Below are 20359 nucleotides of genomic sequence, written 5' to 3'. Positions count from 1 at the left end.
ATAAAAAAATGAAAATGCTCTCATTGAGAGTTGAACTCAAGACCTCCCGCTTACTAAACGGGTGCTCTAACCAACTGAGCTATGAGAGCCTGTTGATGGTTAATAAAACATAATACTTATAACTAGGAAACATTGGTATATAGCAACTCATAAACATGAAATAATTACACATGAATAATGGCGAACGAACAACAATCTGCATACTACAACAAAAATTCAGCGGAGAAAGCAAATACCGGAATCCCAATACCATTCGTAGAACAAGCATGGAGAAATTTTCAACCTATCCACACTCCACCTCCAAGAGAAAACTTTAACATCCTCCATCAACTCCATCGGTGTCACAATATTGATATGCATGACCTTTTCAAATTTTCGTAGAAGATTTATGTGACTTTTTGGTCTGCATAATTTATTTTTACATTATCAATTATGATTTTATTCGATTGTTTCCACAAGCATTTACAATTGTTTCTTGATTGATTTTTTATTTACAAAGTCACATGCAAGATTTGTTGACGCATCTATACATTTCCTTTTGATCTAAAAGTTTATTATCAGTTAAAAAAAATAACAATAAGCCATAATTCAAATGTAAAAGAAATACAATATTTTTTATTTATTTATAGCAAAATGGAGCAATAGTGCTCAATCTCCTGTCACAATATTCACCAAAATAGCTTGGCTATGTATGGTAGTAGTAGTAGTAGTATACATTATACAACATCTCTGCATTCAATCTTTTGGTGTAAACTTGAACTACCATAAAAGATGGAGCATCAATGTTGAATATAAAACACTTTACACACTTAATTTATAATAGAATTTAAACCATATTAATTTGATATAATCAAATGAGCACATTTCATGTTCTTTTCACCAATGAAATTCCAGTAGGGTCACCTCCCCATTCTTCAAACACAACCAAAACATTTCCACTTGAACTCAGCCACGACCGAGGAATATGATACCTATCCAAACATTAAAAAATAAATTACCCTCATGATCTCGAACTTTTGCATAATTATTGTAAAATACTAAGTTATATGAAATCTTACCATTTTTGTGTAGGTTCTCCACAATTTGTTCTGCATTTTGGATTAGTAAAAGTTCCAGCATAGTCACATTCACCACAATTACCATGTGCTATATATCCCGGCCAATGACGACCAATGCTTTGATCATTTATCCATATTTCACCCTTTCCCATGCTACTCAAATCAAGAGCCACCGGTTCGTTGCCGCTCGGCGCGCTAAAGGTTGTCTATCAAGATTTAAGAATTTAATGACTCAGATTTCATGCAAAAGTATATGGTCATACTATGTAACTAACAAAATTGTAACATTTTTAGTACAAACATACTTACCTTGTACCATGTCAAAGGTTGTTTTTTAGCTAATAATGATCCTTGTGTCCACTCAACAGAGGAACTTCCTGTTATGGTATGAAGGCTCAAGGATTCACCTTTTAGTCCAACCTTGTAAGACCATTTTTGCCAAGACAAGTCTCTTGTCCCCTCATTTAGACCCTTCAATGTTACTGGACCTAACACTCCAACATTCCATGTTTCAAAGTGCAAGCCAACATTCTGTTATTAATTTCAAATATATTAATATGAATTAAATCCTTATTATACAGCAAATTGATAATATCACCTAAGACATGGTCATCATAAAAAGAGAATACTAACCGGTAGACCAACGGCGACGCTAAGTAAAGAAATCTTGTTATTTCCAACCTTTAGGTTCACACTAGCACTAAATGTTAATTTAGGATTATCTAATCCTCCATACACAGTTCCTGCATTCATATAACATAATGTTAATTTAGAATATATAAAATTTAAATTTATCATGAAAAACATGCTAGGAAAAGAAGGTACACTGACCTGAAAGTTGACCATTAACAAAAACATGTAGGACATGACCTGCTGAATTTATGGTAAGAGTAGGAGATTGACCATTCTTTATAAAACCTTCATTAGGACTAATGATGACACTGAATAAGAAGAGATAATGGGATTAGTATAAAAAATCAATAATTAATATTTTGATTTTTTTAATGTGTTTGAGAAGTTAGGAAAGTTGAAAAAAATCTTACTCTGTCAAATACCACAAATAATCTGAAGAATCGCGAGTAACGTTTATCTGCTCCCAAAGTGCATTTGCTATGATGGAATCATCTTCGCTGGAGTAGGCAGGCTCTTCATTATATGACTGCCAATCAAATGAAACGCTCGTGGGAGTCATCCTTCTGTGGAAACTATGTCCACCAACCTGCATGTAACATTCGGACATAAATCACTTTACCTTAAAGTTCAAACTTAATTTTAACCAATTCAAGTTCAAAATTCTAATACATTTACTAACAAATTGATTAATGAATAAATGATTTCAACACTAATACCCTTACTAGACAAAACAAAACTTATTCAGCATATTACGTCATCTCATGTTACATACCCTTGCGGTGTTGAAAACATCAGTTTTGCAATCAGGAAGAATGCTGACAGACCAAGGTGGAAGGTCATATTGGCCATTCCAAAATGTAACCGTTGCCGCGGATTTTGTGTCGTAATTTGCAAGGAATGCAGCACATACACTAGAATTTGTGTAGTACACATGTGCCTAAGATTACATTAACAAAACAAAAATCAAATGAAGCTTCAACATAATTAATAGCAACTTTGGTACATAATTTTATCATGAACTAGATCATATAGAATTTACCTCAAGGTTTTTACTTCCAAGATTTGTGACTGTTGGATCCACAGACAGCAAAGCTGGCTCACATTGCTTTATTGCTTTATGTAACTCTTTCAAATGTCCCCATTTTGGTTCATTTGGAAGTCCTAATATTTTTTAACACTTTAAAATGTTTCTAATTGTTATAATTCAAAACATGAAGAAAAACAATTAAACCTTAATGCATACCATATTCATCAAGAGGAGCATCATAGTCATAGCTTGTTGCAATGAAAAGGCCACTAGATGTTCTACCAAAATTAGTTCCTCCATGGTACTACATTCAAGTATAAGATATTAGACTAAAATCAAAATTTCTAGAACACAAACATGTAGTATATAGTGAGAGCTTAATAGGATTAATCAAATGTAATTAAACTCTGATATCAATATACCATATAGTAGTTAACAAAGGAGCCACGATTTTGTATGAATCTAGCAACTGAGTATGCTAAATCTTCAGTTGGTCTATGAGATATAGCACTACCAAAATCAGTGTACCTATAGAATAGGTAACATAAAATTAAAAATATGATCCTAAATGAAATATTTATAGCCTTAAATTAATGGCAACATTTTTATGAGTATGACATACCAGCCAGACCAATTTTCTGTCCACAATTTGGGTTTATTGTTCTCATTGGGAGTGAAGTTTTCACAATAATATCCATTGCAAGTGTCAATCTACAAAATAGTTAGTAACCATAAAAAATAGAGAATGATGAAAGTAAGCAAAGGTTTCAGACACGGACACGACAAAAACACGTCGACATTGCTAATGTAAACTTACAACGGGATCAGGGGCATCTTCTTGCTTGCACATGTCCCAAGGTACACCAGTGTCTAGACCTACAGCCATTTGAGCAGCCCATTTTGTGTAAGCCTTTCCAGGAGCACCAATTTCCCATTCCACTGGTCCATACTCATTCTCAATCTATCAAATCAAATGGAAATCCATTATTAATACCTAGCATCATATATTATTGCAATTGCCTACATCATAATTCATAAACTTTATAATATAAAATTGTTAACCCAAAATAAGACAAGTTATATTTTAATATAATTTCTTTATTTACCTGAGACATAATTATTGGACCACCTTGAGTTTGAAACAAATTTTCTGCTTTCATCATGCTCACAATCTTAGTGGTGAATTTTTGCATTGCGGCCTAACATATATACATCATGCCAAAAGTTTAGATGATTAATTAAATCAAAATTATAATAAACTATTTATTAAAAAAATCATTAGAAATAGTGATACTTAATCCCCGTGAACTTAGCTCAGTGGGCAGGATCGGGAGTTCAAATCCCGGACACCATACTTATTCACCTTATAGGTGAAATTTCTAGTCAATAGATGCTACTTGACAAAAAGAAAAGAAAAAAAAAAATATTGATGCTTAAAATTGGAACTCCAACCTTAAATGGCTCATTGTCTGTTCTAAAAGCAATGCCGGGAACATACTTTAGCCAAACAGGAAATCCTCTGCACATGAAAAAATAAATTTTCATTTAGAGCAATGTTTTATTTTATTTTTGCATAAATAATGTTAAAAATATTATCATGAACATCATTAAAATTATTACCCAAAGTTCCATTCAGCACAAACGTAGGGACCAATACGCAAGTGAACATAAAGGCCAGCTTGTTGTGCTAGCTTGATAAACTTTACCAAGTCAAATCTATCTTCGAAGTAATACTGAAAATTTTCAACATTATATAAAACTTGAATGAGAAAAATAATTAAATAAAAAAAAAACATTAAGGCCTAAAAGAAATTTCTTTCATTACATTTCCTGGAGAAGGCTCATGTCCATTCCAAAATACATAGGTTTGAATAACATCAAGGCCTCCATCTTTGGCCTTTTGAAATAAGTCTGGCCACATCTGCATTAAGAAAATATTTTATGAGATTAAAATATGATTAAACTTTTAATGCATATTTTTCCTCTCTATTGTTGGATTCATAATATTGTTAACACATAGTTTTAAACTCATATTATCAACTATAAAGCAATAAAAGATTAAAAAAATGACTATTTAAAATTAATTTTTTTTTATTCTAAAAATCATAAAATTAAAAAATAAAATGTTCAAAGTTATATATCATTGACATTAGAAGTCATAAAGAAATCAATTTTTAAGAGAGATGAGTGTAATTTAAACATCTCTTAAGAGTGAAGATTATAATTTACTCTATATTTTTACTTTTTAAAGAGAAGAAAGTGTATTTATTTTAACATGAAAAATGATATAAACAAAGGATTTGGGTACTAAGCATAAGCATGAGTTCTTAGTTTTTTTTTAAACTCATAAGGTTTTAGATTCGATCTTCATTGATTCTATTGTAAGAAAAAAATTAGTATAAAATATTAAATCTACTAATATATGACAAAAATATTTCTTAGTTTACTTTGAGTTCTACGTCAGTATAAAATATTTTTACACAAACGTCCGATAAGAATCAATTATTCCTCCACATATCATGAGTGAAGTGTAGTATGGTGATTTGGCGGAATAATTATTAATATTGAATGACAGTGTAAAATAATTTCACACGAATGCATGTCCTATTTTTTCTTACTATTTTTTATGTTAAAGATAAATTCATTAAAAATAGTTCGACACTAAATAAAAAATATTTCCAATTTTACTACATTACAAATTAAGATAGAACAAAAATTTAAGATATAAGATGCTACTTATATTTGTATAATAGAAACTTAAACATATGGTTAAGAGTTTAAATCCTGACTCATGTATATTTTAATACTAAAAAAACAAAAAATCTCAATCCTTATCCACAAGTACTCAATTGGTAGCTAGAAACTTAATTATGCAGTACCATCCTTTGGTGCATTAGTTTTGTTTTTTCTTTTGGTTCATACATATATATGAGTCTATCAATGAGATGAATAAATAAAAGCAAAAATGAAAGAAATAATTTGATATACAAATAATGTTTTGATGCAGCATATACACATGTTGGATGGAGTTGAATGAGTACTATACCTCGGGTGTGCTTCTTGGATAGTGGATGGAGCCAGAGATCAAAATTCTTCTCTGTCCATCAATTACAATGGCTTTGTGATCATAAGTCACTGAGGCTGTAATACCACAAACCCACAAACACAATAACAATATCAACCCAAGCATGTGAAAATCTTTTCTCATTGTTAAACTCTCCATCATAAAAACTCTTGAATAATTGAATAATGGTAGAGTTTTTTGTTGCCTTAACTTTTGTTTGATGGTTTGAGATTTATAAGAGAGAAAAAGTGAATGGAAAACGGCTTCTAGTTTTTGCTTGTGGACAGTTGTTACTTTAATGATTGTTTTGAGAGATGGAATGTTTTGTTACAAGGTGAGGTGTGTGGGTTTGATGGGTGGATTGAGGTGAATGGAATGGAAATGCAAGTGCATTTTATAGATTTTGAAAATGATGGGAAGAGAAGGGGGTATTATCATTATGTGACCCGTTTCTTTTCTATTTCATTTATATCATTCTTCACAATGCATTGCCCATTAAGGAAACTTTAGCTCTCTTTTTCTTTTGAAAGGGAAACTTCAGCTCTTAATTGAACCTTTTGCGACAAGTTTTTATCATTGTTTAGTGGTAATTAATCTCACCAAAAAACTTGTTAAACATATATATTAAGTGAGTTTTTTCCTCCCAACCTTCCACAGCCAAATGTTGAACTTCTACTACTTACTTTAGAGGTCCAAATCTCTTAACAATCTAGCCAACAATCTATTAGTAATTCTTAATTAGGTTTGTGCATGAATATTAAAGATCTTACACTGAATTTAGTGATGATGGATTTAGTGGAAAAAATGTTTTGTGAATAGTTGTTTTTGGCCGAAATTTAAGGTGGAAGTGACGATCTAAGCTGGAGGTGGTTTTTGGCCGAAATCTAAGGTGGAAGTGACTTACATGGATCATTTTTTTACATTTATTTTTAATTTTTTGAGACTGAATTAATTTTTATTTTAGAGCGGATCAAAAGCTCAATCCATTATAAACATAAAGGTCCAATCGACTAGGAATCCGTCACTCCAAAAGGCCTGCAATGTTGAATTTCTAGAGCTTCTCTTATCATAAGGATCGGAGGAAGTACTCCCTAACTTCGACGGTTTATAAATGCATTAGAAGGGCAGCGGATCTGAAGTGAGATCAACCTAGAGCATTCTCCATGGATCCTTCCTTTCACTATAAATAGATGGTACAAACACGTAATAGATAATGGTACACCTTTTTTATTCCTAAAACCTTAGCTCCTTCTCAATTAAACGCCTCGTTTGATTTGGAGTGCTTACAAATACATGTCACTCCCACATCTGTGGAGATAAAGGGTTATCCTATTTGCTCAAATAGTCAAGTCCAGTCATCCTTCTCAATTCACTTCGAATCATGAATGATAGACGGTTAAACAACATGTTTAAATTAAAGGTGTAAAATTAACACTAAGTAAGAATTGTAAAAAAAGAAAAAGAAGATAGTATGTACTTAATTTTTCAAAAACAATTACTCAAGTTATGTTCATTACAATTATTATTTTTTGGTATAATGCTTTGCTAATACTTCGTCAAAAGTTTACTAAGCCCTGTTATAAAGAAGAAAAAAAGTTTACTAAGTCCTAAAAAAAAAAAATAGAACGCTTCATCGAATAGCGATCTTTCAACGCACGCGTTTAAAGAGAGCTCTCGCACGTGCTTGCAGTTAACCAAGTAACACGTGTCAACCCCACACCACAAAACTTAGATACACATGTAAAAATGTTATCTCCCTCTCTCCAATATATATATTCTCCATTTGCACCCACCTTCCATCTCCAAAACCTTACTCCGAACCTCCAACTCGAATCTAATTCCTAACCTAACATAAACACCGTTACAATTATGGGAACGGAAAGTTACACTTACATGGGACGGAGTTTTAACGAATTCACCATCAACGATGATTCTACTTCTTCAGCTTTCAGCGACTGTAACAGTGACAGATCCGGCGAATTCGCCACCACTTCTTCTCAATCCAGACGACTCCTTATTTCCTGTGCTTCCGAAAATTCAGATGATCTTATCCGTCAACTTGTTTCCGATCTTCATTCCGATTCAATCGAAGAACAAAAACAAGCCGCCATGGAAATTCGGTTACTCGCCAAAAATAAACCGGAAAATCGAATCAGAATCGCTAAAGCTGGCGCAATTAAACCTTTAATTTCACTCGTTTCTTCACAAGACCTTCAACTTCAAGAATATGGTGTAACTGCGATTTTGAATCTCTCTTTATGTGACGAGAATAAAGAGTTAATAGCTTCTTCAGGAGCGATTAAGCCACTAGTTAGAGCGTTAAACTCAGGAACTTCAACTGCGAAAGAGAACGCAGCGTGTGCGTTGCTTCGTTTATCTCAAGTCGAAGAGAACAAATCAGCTATTGGAAGATCTGGTGCCATTCCGTTATTAGTGAACCTTCTAGGAAGCGGAGGAATCCGCGGCAAGAAAGACGCGTCGACGGCGCTGTACACACTGTGTACAGTGAAGGAGAATAAGATGAGAGCGGTGAAAGCGGGGATTATGAAGGTTTTGGTTGAATTAATGGCGGATTTTGAATCGAATATGGTGGATAAATCAGCGTATGTTGTTAGTGTATTGGTGTCGGTGCCGGAAGCAAAGACGGCGCTGGTGGATGAAGGTGGCGTTCCGGTGTTGGTGGAAATAGTTGAAGTTGGATCGCAGAGACAGAAAGAAATCGCGGCGGTTATTCTGTTACAGCTTTGTGAAGATAACGTGGCTTATCGATCCATGGTGGCTCGCGAAGGTGCGATTCCACCTTTGGTTGCTTTGACTCAATCGGGCACCAATCGCGCAAAACAAAAGGTAATTTTCCATTTTTGTTTTTTTTTATTCAATTATTAATTAAATAATATTATTGAGCTTGAATTCAACACTTGCTACACCTAGTTGCAGTAGCTGACGTGGCATGGTGTGGTTTATTGCTTTGGTGGAAGAACATGTAATGCCACGTCAGTGTTCTTGCTGAATCGACCTCCACCCACCGCAAATTTTGCTTTGTGTCTAAATAAACCTGCTCCCATTGAGCATATTGAATCGTACACTTTTTTGTATCATCCGTTTAATCTGGTTTAGAGTCAATTCTGAAATCAAGTAGTTTCATTTCTCTTGATCATAGTTGTTGGCATCGAATTGTAGTACTCTCTATCAAATTCAGTGTCATTCACTACTGAACCAACTAACGATTTGTTACTTATTTTGTTATGGACAATTTTTGAATACTTTTGTTCTATAAACCTGAGACTGAGAGGCAAACGTATAGTATTCATTTAATTTAATTGATAAGAAGTTAATTCATATTTACTACATATGTTTAATTTGTGCGTTATTAAAAATAACGGTTTTGTTAATAGAAAATCTCTAAATACATTTGATCTATAAATCTTGAGTTATGTTGTGGTTAATGGTGATGATCCGGATCCAATTTACCTAAATTTTTTATTACATAAAAAAATTGCATCCATTTCGTTCATACGACAAACCTGCATTATTATCATGTACTATATCTTTGGTGAAATCTTGAATATTCTTCTTGATTGGGTTTAGCATTATTTTAGAAAAGTTATGTCGTGGAAGCCTATCATGCGGCTTGTGTTGTGTCTTTTTTCTATAGAAGTGCCACATGTTTGGACAATAATTGAATGTTTGGACCATAATTTTTGTTAGCATTTTCCTTGGATTATTTATATATTATTTAATAATAATGTTTTTTTGGTGGGTTCAGGCTGAGAAACTAATTGAGCTTCTGAGGCAACCAAGATCTACACGTACTACATCAGAAATTACACATGAACCCTAGTAATTATGGTGCTAGATGACAATCCCGCACGTGTGTGTTTATTTAGGTGTGTAAACATCTCGGTCAAAAACACAATGAATTGGTTCTCCAAGAGAGACAGAAAGAGAGGGATCAAGTTTGTAAATATCTTCTTAACGGAGAAGCTTTGTAAAGTTTGTGGTGTAAATCATACGAGTTTGAGAGTTTGGTTTGCTTTTTTGGCCTTTAAAGAATAAATAATGCTACTTTATATCCGCAAAAAAGAAAAGAATAAAATGCTATTGGCCTCTTTTTTTTCTTTTTTTATTATACTTTTTTGATAATATTTCCTTTTCATTTTATGAACTATGCAAATTTTATGAACAGTGACTGTGATGATGGATGATATCTTTTTTGGTCCCTTATGCTATGAATGTTCTTATCACCTTATAAATGTGGTCCTAACATGACCCAAAATATGTGGTGCTTACTTTATGGGTCTTAAATTTAGAAAATTAACAAGATAATAAAGGGCAGCACTAAAACATATATATGATTTTAAATTGCCATCGTGGATAACATTATAACTAGTGAAAATTTTACATGTAAATGTAGTCCCACTCTCATGTAAGGCACAAACGTAACTATGATTGTTGCCGCAATTAAAATAGTGTGCTGCAATTTAAAATTGTGCTTTTTAAGCTTACGACAATATATGGAACAAATTATTTTTTATTTTGTAGTTCTTGATTAGGTAAGATGGGAATTGGCCATTGGGAGCTACCATAAAGCAGAGAAGATATTAGATATCTCTATATATTGGAGACGAATCACTAGTAGATATTTGTTTAAAAATAAATAAAAAATTAAATGGATGAAAATGAAATTGAAGGATATTTTAGAGATACATAAAAAATGAGTGAAGTAGAGAGAAAATGATTGTTTTGAAAGGTGCGGTGTCCATAGTCCACATGAATGGCGTGAATGAGGACAATGAGAAAGACAACAAGAATTGAAAAGGAAAGTGGGTTAGGAGTTAAAGACTTTAAGAGCACACATCGTAGGCAGCTTTGTTTTGTATGATTCATATTTATACTATGCTCTCTGTCCTATTCGAATTATCTACAAACTTTAGAAAATAAAAAGTTAGAGAAATAAATATAAATACATTAAAATACTATACTGTTCCGATTCCACCTTAAGTCGACATCTCCGAGAGATTGTCTGCTTTGGGATTAACCTACGGTTTTGTCCTTTGTAAAAAAAACGTCTCGATGGTTTGAAATGTGTGAATGTTGTATATAAATTAACCTTAACCTCGATTACCAAACGATATAAAACTATTTTGGTATATACGGAACATATACCTTTAAATGTAAACGGAAGTATCTTGTAAATTTCACTCTAATTAAGAACTATTAATAGTATAGTTAGCGTGTCCATTTTATATGAGTTCAGATATGCTCCATTTATATATTCTCCATTACCTTTCCAGTACCTTTATAGATGTTTGTCATGTGGCAAAAAAGAATCTAATGGTCCAGATTATTTGTTTAATAATAATAATAAAAATAAAATAAAAGAAACAACTTTCTCTCTTCTTCCCTGCTACAGCTCTACTCTTTCTGTCACTGCAACTCCGCCGTACCGGTACTGTAACCTTCATCACACCAATCAGCACCACCACTCACTCACTCACTCATAACCTTCATATCGCCAAATAAAAAACAAATACAAGCAAAAAAACAGCAAACAACAAAACGAAAGCCTTCTCCAACATACACAAAAGCCCCTTAACTAATTCTTTAACCGATAGTACACTTATAGCCACATATCAATGAGCAACAACAATATACACTTAGAAGACAAGCGCAAAACTGTGAGGGAACAAAGTTACAAAAAATTATAATTTCTTCAAACATAGAAACTCAAAATTGATTACAATCTAGCCACCCATCCCTAAAATTACATCCTAAAATTGATTACAACAAACAATCTTCAATTTCAATCAAGTGAGCAAGTGAGCAAGTGTGTTGGTACTGATAATGAGATGGGACGGCGACGGTGACGGCGTTGGGACGGAGAGAGATTTGACGGCGGCAGTTGTGAGGAAGAAGATGAACAGTGGAAAAGGAAGTTTACACAGTTTATGGTTTTTATTATTTTTTTATTTTCTTTTTCTTTTCATTACATTTTAAATTTGGACCATTGATTAGATTTTATCTACGTGTCACAAGCTGGGAAAGGTACTGGAAAGGCAATGGAGGATATATAAATGGAGCATATCTGAACTCATTTTATACAGATGTAAATAAATATCATTTGAATATGTATATAATTAATCTTGATTTTTTTGTATTTCAAAGATATTTAATACTATTAATTAGGAGTTTATTTGAAAAATAAAAACGTAAAAATATGCTAGTTGTAAAAAATACAGTTTATACTTAAGAGTTTATTGTGCAGGGGTTGTCTAGCTACAAAACCGCTCCACAACATAGTCAGTCAATGCCACATTCGAGGTTTAGATTGGTTTTGCTGAGTATAGTAAACATGCCTGAGTCCATAGGTTTTTTTTTTTTTTTTGCTAATGTCAAGTTTCGAACCAAGTACCTTTAAGTTGCAAAGTGACTCCTCAACTAAGAGACTACCCGAAAAACAGACCGAGTCCATAGGTTTAGATTGAGTGACAGTTTGTATTTTGTTGGCATTTCTTGTGTTTCTTTATTAATATGTTTTATTTAGTTCAAAGTTGTAGCAAGAGTTAATTTGGATCTTTCGTCCTTTTATTAGTGTCTTATGCTAGCACCACAAGAGGAATATGCATCATAGTGACATAAGGTGCAAAATGAATTTCCATTTTTTTAGAGTAAATGAACATGTTGGTCTATGAAATTGTAAAAGTTCAATCAATTTAATCTATTAAATTTGGAAAATGATAAACATGAAATTAGAGAACATTATTAAATTTAATCTTTTTTTAAAAAAATTAGCATCACAATTTTAAATGTGTTATGTATGTTTTCAAGTAGTAAGAGAGACTATTCAAAGATAATGTATAAATTAGGCTATAAATTATTCATTGACTTTGATAGATGCTTCTCAAATAGCTATTTTTATTTTTAGTGAAACTCTCATAGATATTTTAGTATGGAGATTAAATTAATCCACATTCTTTAATCTAAGAGTTAAGACAAATTGCTATTTGATTTCTTTACATAAAATTAACTACTATTGGATTCGAAATTTCAACAGTAAAATGTTTATTTATTCCATTTCTTTATGATACATTCAGGCGTTTTCTAGTACTATACTGTATACTACTATATAAATTTGAAAAAGCTAATTCCATATCACTGTTTTTTAATAATACTTTGCTCTTGAAAAAGTAAGGGTTAGTTGTTCGGTCGCATCGATAATGATAGATAAACGGTTACAAATATGAACTATATGTATTGACCATTCTAAAACTAAAAGAAAAGTCCAAGTCTCCCTCTAGTACTTAATATAAGAAAAAATTATTTTTTAGATATATTGAAAAATAAATGTATCTAGTCTATAATATATAGTCTAAATACATCAATTTTTCAATGTATCTACAAAGTAAATTTCTTCTTATATTAAGGACCGGAGGGAGTAATATATAGTATTGCAATTTACTTTTTTTACCAAGCAGCAATTATTTTTTTTTATTTAGTACAAATTTATTCCTTGGACTTTCAAATATATATTTTTATAATAGATGAAATGACAAATGTATATAAGTTCACACAAGTGAGAATCCACTTGGAGTTGGTCTAGGGGTGTTGGCTTGAGTCCTTGGAGTATGCCACTACAAGAAAACATGCATTTACTGAGGGCCAAAGGCCCTCAGTAATGCACAAATTTCGTCTAAAATGCATGCATTACTGACGGCCTTGGGCCCTCTGTAATTAGCTCGCTAGTAATGGTTACTGACGGCCCAGGACCGTCAATAACGTTACTGACGGCCTGGAGCCGTCAATAATACACACCGGTCAATTCAAAAGGCCACGCATTTGTGACGGCCTGGAGCCGTCAGTATGGCATGTTCTTTTCACACATTGTGACGGCCTGGAGCCGTCAGTAATGTTGAACGATTTAAAAAAAAATTAATAATTTAATTATTTAAAAATCAGTATTTGATTTTTAAATAATTAAATTATTAATTTTTTTTTAAAAAAATTAATATTAATTTTTTAAAACAAAAAATATACTGCATAATAAATAATTAAAAAATATTAAAATTAAAATTTAATAAAAAGCATAATAAAAATACTTAACATAAGCATAATTAAATATAATGATAATATTGTCATTACAAAAAGAAAACAATTAAACAAATAATAATCAACAACAGATTATTAAAATTACACATCAACGTTGGTCAGGCGGCTGATATAGTGGTCGCTTCCCCTTGCCAGTGTCTGTTGGCTGACGCGACCTTCCTCGGCCTCGGCCTCTACCTCCCTCGTGTATTATGACTCCGGGGAGTGACGTTCGCGAAGGAGGTCGTGCCACAGGCCTATGAACGAAGTTAATTGGGGCTTGATTTGGGAAGAAGTTGCCTTGGGGTTGATTTGGGTTTTCATGTGGGATTATGAAGTCTTGTTGTGGATTTAATGATCTCTGGTATTCGGTGAAAGCAGTTTGTTGATTATTTCTACCGCTTCCGCCACTACTGCTTCCACTTGTTTGCCCAGTAGGATCAAAAAATTGTAAATGAACTGGTTCATTAAGCATCTGACTCATATCCTCTATGCTCATACTCAGTACTGGATCACCCTCTCGGTACTCCGGCAGCTGATTCAAATTAACCATGCTACTCAAATCCGGTCGATATTCTTGTTCACCGGCATTTTGATTTTGTCGTGCCGAAGCCTGAGATGATGATCCAACCCCCCCCCCCCCCCCGCCCCCGCCGGCGCCCTCTGCTGCGCAAAGAATTCCTGCAATACATGTTGGACCCGTAGGTCCACCCGGTCATCAAATGATGCTTCGAACTCATCGCGGAATTCTTCTCTATACGTGGCCCTCATTCGCGCTTCATACTCATCATCGGTTTCCTCTCTTTGAGTTGGACGAGAGCGTCCTGTACTCGATGAAGATGAAGATGTGTAAGTGACATCTCTCAAACCAGTTGGGTCACTTGCATATAGAGAAGATGTACACCCAGCAGCGAATTTGCGACCTCGAGTCGCACCACCAGCATTCTTAACAAAAGCCAACGACATCTTGTTTCGACGAACATCCTCATTATCTCGCCTATGAGGTGGTAGTCGTAGTTGGCTTGCATTATATTCTTCAACCCAAATTTGCGTCAACCTCTACAATAAATTAAAAAAAAATTATAATTAATTAATTATAATGTTTAGATATAATTATATAATGTTTAAAAAATAATGTTATACGAAATAAATAATAAATAATATATATAATTAAATACTTACCGACACTTCTTGCGCCCTTGCCCCCGTCCACTGACCGGAATCTGCATACCGGTGCATCATGTCATTCATCTCCATAAAGGTGGGTGGACGACCAAATTGTTGGATGAACTCAAGACGAAGCGTTCCGGCAGATTTAGACCCTCCAGAGTGTACGCACGCACGATTGGCTTCATCAGTATTTCTGTTGGCTTTGTTCTTTATACACTTTGCAATATACTCTTCCTCTTCCCATCTGCGGCACAGCATAGGGTATGAATTGCCAGCGAGCCAAAGTGGTGGTTTTGAAGGATCCTTTTTAATCTTTTTCCGCGCTTCAAAAAGTAAGGTCGACAGACGCTTGGTGGCTTTTTTGTTGAATATACGCTCAATAGCCGCTGTGTGGTGATTCAGCCAAGTTACTTGCGACTACGAAAAATAAAGAAAAATTGTTAATAAATTAGTAAATATATGTTTAGTAACAAAATTGATTGGATAAAAAAGTAATTATAAATAAAAACGTACCCTGAAGCCATTCCAAAATTGTTGATATCCACGCTCATCTGCCCTGACCTCCGTCCAGTTGAGATATGGAGCCTGGAATTTGGATTTCAATGCATTATTGATTGCCTTATTCGCCGGATTTTGGGGTTGCAAACTGCACAATATATATATATATTAGTTAAGAATAATTATCATATATATCCAATTAATTTATTAAACACAAATTCTTAATAATAATTAACTTACTCTGTGGCGGTATATGGCATGATGATGGGTCTACCATGCCGGTCAATCAACAATTCATTTTGAGGAGCTAAAAGTGCAATATCGGGTATTTCCTCGTCCTCGTGGTCATCATCGTCGTCGTAGGAGTCGTACTCCTCTTCCACACCGTCTACGGTTCGAGACTTGGGCATACCCTCCAACCATCGATTCCGAACAACGCGGCGGGGTAAAGCACGTCTACGTGGAGCGCGTCCGCGTCCGACACCCGGTGCTGGTGGAATATCATCAATGTCATCATCGACATTGTCATCATCAAAATTTTCTTCATCTGGATTCATCTATAATAAAAAAAATATATGATAAATATATTTATATAATTAAGAAATACATGACAAATATATATATAATTAAGAAATACATGACAAATATATATATAATTAATTAAGAAATACATGACATATATTGTTTTATAATTCATCATCATTAAACGATAAACAAATGCAACCAAAAACAAATATTCAAGTACAACGATTAATATTATTACAACGCGGATAACTATATTATAAAATTAATTGTCATCCCAATCTCGACGTTAACATCAGCGTCATATTCATCATCAGCAGGGTCGTCGACATCATTTGGCACATAAATCGGCGTATTAAACCCAAGGGCATTAGTTATCATATTGTCCATCTCATTAAACGGATCATAATGCTGGTGATAATATTGGGGAACAACAACGGGCTGAAAAACACTGCTTGAAGCACGATTTTGATTCACGGGAACAGTCGTGGAACATCCTTCGCCATGACTTGACCAAACCCAATAATTAGGTTGGAATCCCTTTTTATATAAATGAGACCTAATTTCATCTTCGCTCTGTATTCTTGTACATCGACAAAGTACACACGGACATCTAATTCCCCCTTCACGTATCACAATGTCATTATATTTTACTGTATTGATAAACATTTCGACCCCTATTTTAAATTCCTCTTTAACCCGGCCCCTCTTTCCAGGATTATGTCTATCGTACATCCAATTACGATTGCTAAAATCCATATCTGTGTAGTTTAATTAATATATAATTAGATCGATATATGTATTAAATTTATTACTTTATTTTTCAAAAGTATTTTGGACATATATATATGTCTACTCAACAATAACATATAAACTTTTAACATTTTATTTTTAAAGTTTATGGTTTATTAAATCTAAAAAATACTAAGTTTTTTAGTTGACAAAACTACCGACTTTTTAACATATATATTATAATTTTTTAAAATATAATTGTTTTTCTTTTTTTAAATACATAGTAATAATAAAATGCTAGTAACTATTTCTAAGTGTACGGTAAAAATAAAACTATCACTAAATATTATAAATTAAAATTACATATATTACTTACTTGGGTGCCGGGTAGAGTCTTACTTGGCGCGCGCTCCTAACCACAAACTCCGCTCCTAACCCACGACCTCCGATGACCACGAGAATTTGCTAATAAAAATTGTAAATAACAAATTATTAGAACATATACATTTAAATAACAAAGTAAAAATTTTAACTTTAAAAGTAAAACACAAACACTTACCACTTTTTAGATGGAGATATGAAAATTACATCACTTTTTTAAAAATACACAAACTGTTAAAAAATTTCTTTTATAAATTTTTTTTAAAAAAATTTCGTTTTTTTAAAAAATAATATAAATATACTGTTTTTTTGAAAAAAAAAATACTTATTTAAAAAAAAATAATTCTGTTTTCGAAATAAACAAAATTAAATATATTTTTTTAATTTTTTTTACAAAAACAATAACTTTTATACATAGTGATAAGAAAATATTAGTAATAAATTACAAAGTATTAATTAATAACTATTACTAAGTATACGATAAAAAAAAACTATCACTATATAAATTAAAATTACGTTACTTACTTGGGTGCCGAGTAGATTCTTACTTGGCGCGCACCTAGCCCACGAACTCCGCTCCTCACGAGAATAAGACTTGCTATTAAAAATGGTAAAACACAAATATTAGAACATATACATTTAAATAACAAAACAAAAATTTTAAATTCGTAAAAGTAAAACACAAACACTTACCACTTTTTGTATGGAGATTAAGTTGAAAGTATGAAATTAGAGAAAATTTAAGAGAGAAGTTAGATAAAATTTGGAGAGAGAATGGAAATGAAAAAAATGAAGTGAAGGAGTAGTAATATATAGGAGTAGTCATAATTGACCGTTACAATTTAAAATTCAAAATCAAGCAATTACTGACGGCCATAAGCCGTCATAATTGTCCAACGGAAATGTGCTTACTGACGGCCTGGGACCGTCATAAATCACATGCGTTACTGACGGCCCAGGACCGTCATAAATGCTTAACGGCTAGTGCGATACTGACGGCCTGGGACCGTCTGAAATAGGCAGTGCAATACTGACGGCCCAGGACCGTCACTAATGCTTAATAGTTAATTTTTTAATTATTTCCGTTCTTCAAGACTACTTACTGACGGCCATAAGCCTTCAATATCCCACAAATGCATTACTGAGGGCTTTTAGCCCTCAATAAGTTTGGTCAGTAATATTATGTTTTCTTGTAGTGTGCTCCTCTCAAGGTCTCAGGTTCGATTTCCCCTGGTGGCAATTTCGGTGGGATAATTAAGTCCATACAGAGCAAAAAAAACTCTGGCTTTAAATGGAGCCCCCGCAAGTGAGCTGTGAGATTGGTCCCCTTGAATTAGTCGGTGCTAAGGTCGGTTACCAAGTTTTCAAAAAAAAAAAATAATCACACAAGTGAGAGAATTAGGGTTCGAACTCAATCATGACCTAGGAAGCACCGACACCTCTATGTTTAGGCGTGTCGCGATGTCCGACACTTGTATGACACTCGTCCGACACGTGTCGGATAGCTCATATCAGTGTCGGAAAAAATTCAATTTTTCCTTCAATTTGACACTCATTTGATCGGTGTTCGACACTTGTAAGACACTCATATGACACGTGTCCGACAATTGTCCCAAAAATAATTATTTTTTCTTTGCTTATACTCTCCTTATGCACATATCAGACATATCTACAAGAGTTAATGATGTGTAGAAACAAGAATATTGATCAATGAGGGATTGAAGACATTACATTTAGATTACGATATTTTTAGTTTTTCCGATCGTAGATGGATAAATAAAGGTAAAATACTATCATATCTTGTTTTAAATTTTTTTTAAAAAAAATAACTTGCTCAAATTAAATTTACATGTATATATTTTGATTCTCAATTATATGGTTTCATAAATATGTAGTTGTGTCGGTGTCTTATATTTTTTACATTAGTAATGTCGCGGTGTCCGTGACCGTGTCGTCTCGCGGTGTCCGTATCAGAATTCGTGCTTCATAGATCATGACGTTCGACCTAACAATTTTAAATTTTTTGCCAGTTAAGTAGAATCTCACGTTACATGCTTTAAGAGATTGCACTTTAGTAATTACATTTTGGCTCTAAGTGGTTCCAGCAAAAAAAGAGAACATCTGGCTTTATTGAAGAATTCCATGTTTCAAGATTAGTGGTTGATTATTATCAAGCGAAAACTGTGAATGCAATGATGAGCTTCTCGGAACGTATTATAATGAATATAGGATGGCAGCCTCCTGCAGGAAATTATGTGAAACGGATGGTGTGTGTAAGAAGAATAGTATTGCATGTTGTGGAGGTATTATTATAGAGTTACAGGATGGGAGGTTTGGCAAAGGGAGTGGGAATGTGTAGTGCCTTTGTGCGGAATTGCGGTGAGTCTAAAATGATAGTCACAGGATGTAAAAGCACATGCAGCAATTCAATTTCAAGCAGAATGATTATGTGTGGGGTTGTGGGTTATAATTAGTTTGGCAAGCAAAACAGTAATTAATATAAATTTCTTCCTTGTGTGCAACGTGTGGCAAGAGAACAGAAAAGCATGATAGTGTGTGAACTAAAGCATGCCACTTGCCCACTTGAGTGCTTTTGAAAATCTTAATTTGAAATTGAATCCTCGTTTTATTTTTAAAGCACATGATTTTTTTTTTTTTTTTTTTGATAAGCATTTAAAGCACATGATTTGATAGATGTTATGACTTTAAAGGACCATAATTAATTTTTAATTTTTTTTAGCTGAATATTTCTGTGTACAATTTTATAAATTAATTTTTCGAACTAGATATTACTAATTACTATAGTGAATGACAAAGTTCTCCCACATAAGAATTAGTGATTGTATTTTTAAGATTGAATTTGAACTCAAAATCTCTAGTTATGTAAAGAGATTACTATCATCTCATCAAAGTGTTCTTGAATTGTTAAAATTATTAAATATATTTCTTTTCCTTCTTTTTTGAATTTTTGTTCCTTTTACAATAAAGGGTAAAGAAATTAGTATAATACTTATACAAAACCGGAAGAAAAAAAAAAACATGTTGGGCTGAGTTTGCAACTTTACTTGGTCCAAATGTTTGCAAATTGCGGATATAATGGACCGAGCCCGATAACTTATCTATCTATAAACATATTTGACTAAAATAATCAACTCTACTCTACCGTTAGTCAAAGCATGAACAAATCAA

At 33.1% G+C, this 20359-nt stretch overlaps 3 protein-coding genes and 1 non-coding gene across 4 annotated transcripts; 1 reads left to right on the top strand and 3 right to left on the bottom strand.

Annotated features, from left to right (window-relative positions):
• Nucleotides 1–15: 15 nt before the first annotated feature.
• On the bottom strand, nucleotides 16–89 carry TRNAT-AGU. Its single transcript has one exon. It is a non-coding gene; the product is annotated as a tRNA-Thr (tRNA).
• Nucleotides 90–618: 529 nt separating this feature from the next.
• LOC123917618 (beta-galactosidase-like) lies at nucleotides 619–6216 on the bottom strand. Its single transcript, XM_045969389.1, has 17 exons — nucleotides 5765–6216; nucleotides 4544–4639; nucleotides 4339–4451; nucleotides 4171–4237; nucleotides 3825–3917; nucleotides 3536–3679; nucleotides 3341–3429; nucleotides 3141–3246; nucleotides 2935–3022; nucleotides 2731–2852; nucleotides 2464–2628; nucleotides 2102–2277; nucleotides 1890–1999; nucleotides 1692–1801; nucleotides 1368–1589; nucleotides 1059–1264; nucleotides 619–971 (listed from the first exon to the last, which is right to left on the bottom strand). Exons 1-17 carry the CDS (start codon nucleotides 5942–5944, stop codon nucleotides 866–868), a joined length of 2193 nt encoding a protein of 730 aa, XP_045825345.1. The 5' UTR covers nucleotides 5945–6216; the 3' UTR covers nucleotides 619–865.
• A 483-nt stretch (nucleotides 6217–6699) lies between these two features.
• LOC123917636 (U-box domain-containing protein 4-like) lies at nucleotides 6700–9911 on the top strand. Its single transcript, XM_045969409.1, has 2 exons — nucleotides 6700–8629; nucleotides 9549–9911. Exons 1-2 carry the CDS (start codon nucleotides 7652–7654, stop codon nucleotides 9621–9623), a joined length of 1053 nt encoding a protein of 350 aa, XP_045825365.1. The 5' UTR covers nucleotides 6700–7651; the 3' UTR covers nucleotides 9624–9911.
• A 4065-nt stretch (nucleotides 9912–13976) lies between these two features.
• LOC123894116 lies at nucleotides 13977–17224 on the bottom strand. The gene is made up of 7 exons (XM_045944013.1): nucleotides 17166–17224; nucleotides 15776–16092; nucleotides 15551–15683; nucleotides 15050–15454; nucleotides 14516–14926; nucleotides 14328–14402; nucleotides 13977–14228 (listed from the first exon to the last, which is right to left on the bottom strand). The coding sequence occupies exons 2-7, from the start codon at nucleotides 16090–16092 to the stop codon at nucleotides 13977–13979; spliced, it is 1593 nt and encodes a 530-aa protein (XP_045799969.1). The 5' UTR covers nucleotides 17166–17224.
• Nucleotides 17225–20359: the final 3135 nt, after the last annotated feature.

The sequence above is a fragment of the Trifolium pratense genome, linkage group LG1, assembly GCF_020283565.1.
Source record: "Trifolium pratense cultivar HEN17-A07 linkage group LG1, ARS_RC_1.1, whole genome shotgun sequence".
In the NCBI taxonomy this organism is placed as follows: Eukaryota; Viridiplantae; Streptophyta; class Magnoliopsida; order Fabales; family Fabaceae; genus Trifolium; species Trifolium pratense.
The sequence above is the reverse complement of the archived record's forward strand: the minus strand, read 5'-3'. Positions and strand labels throughout refer to the sequence as shown.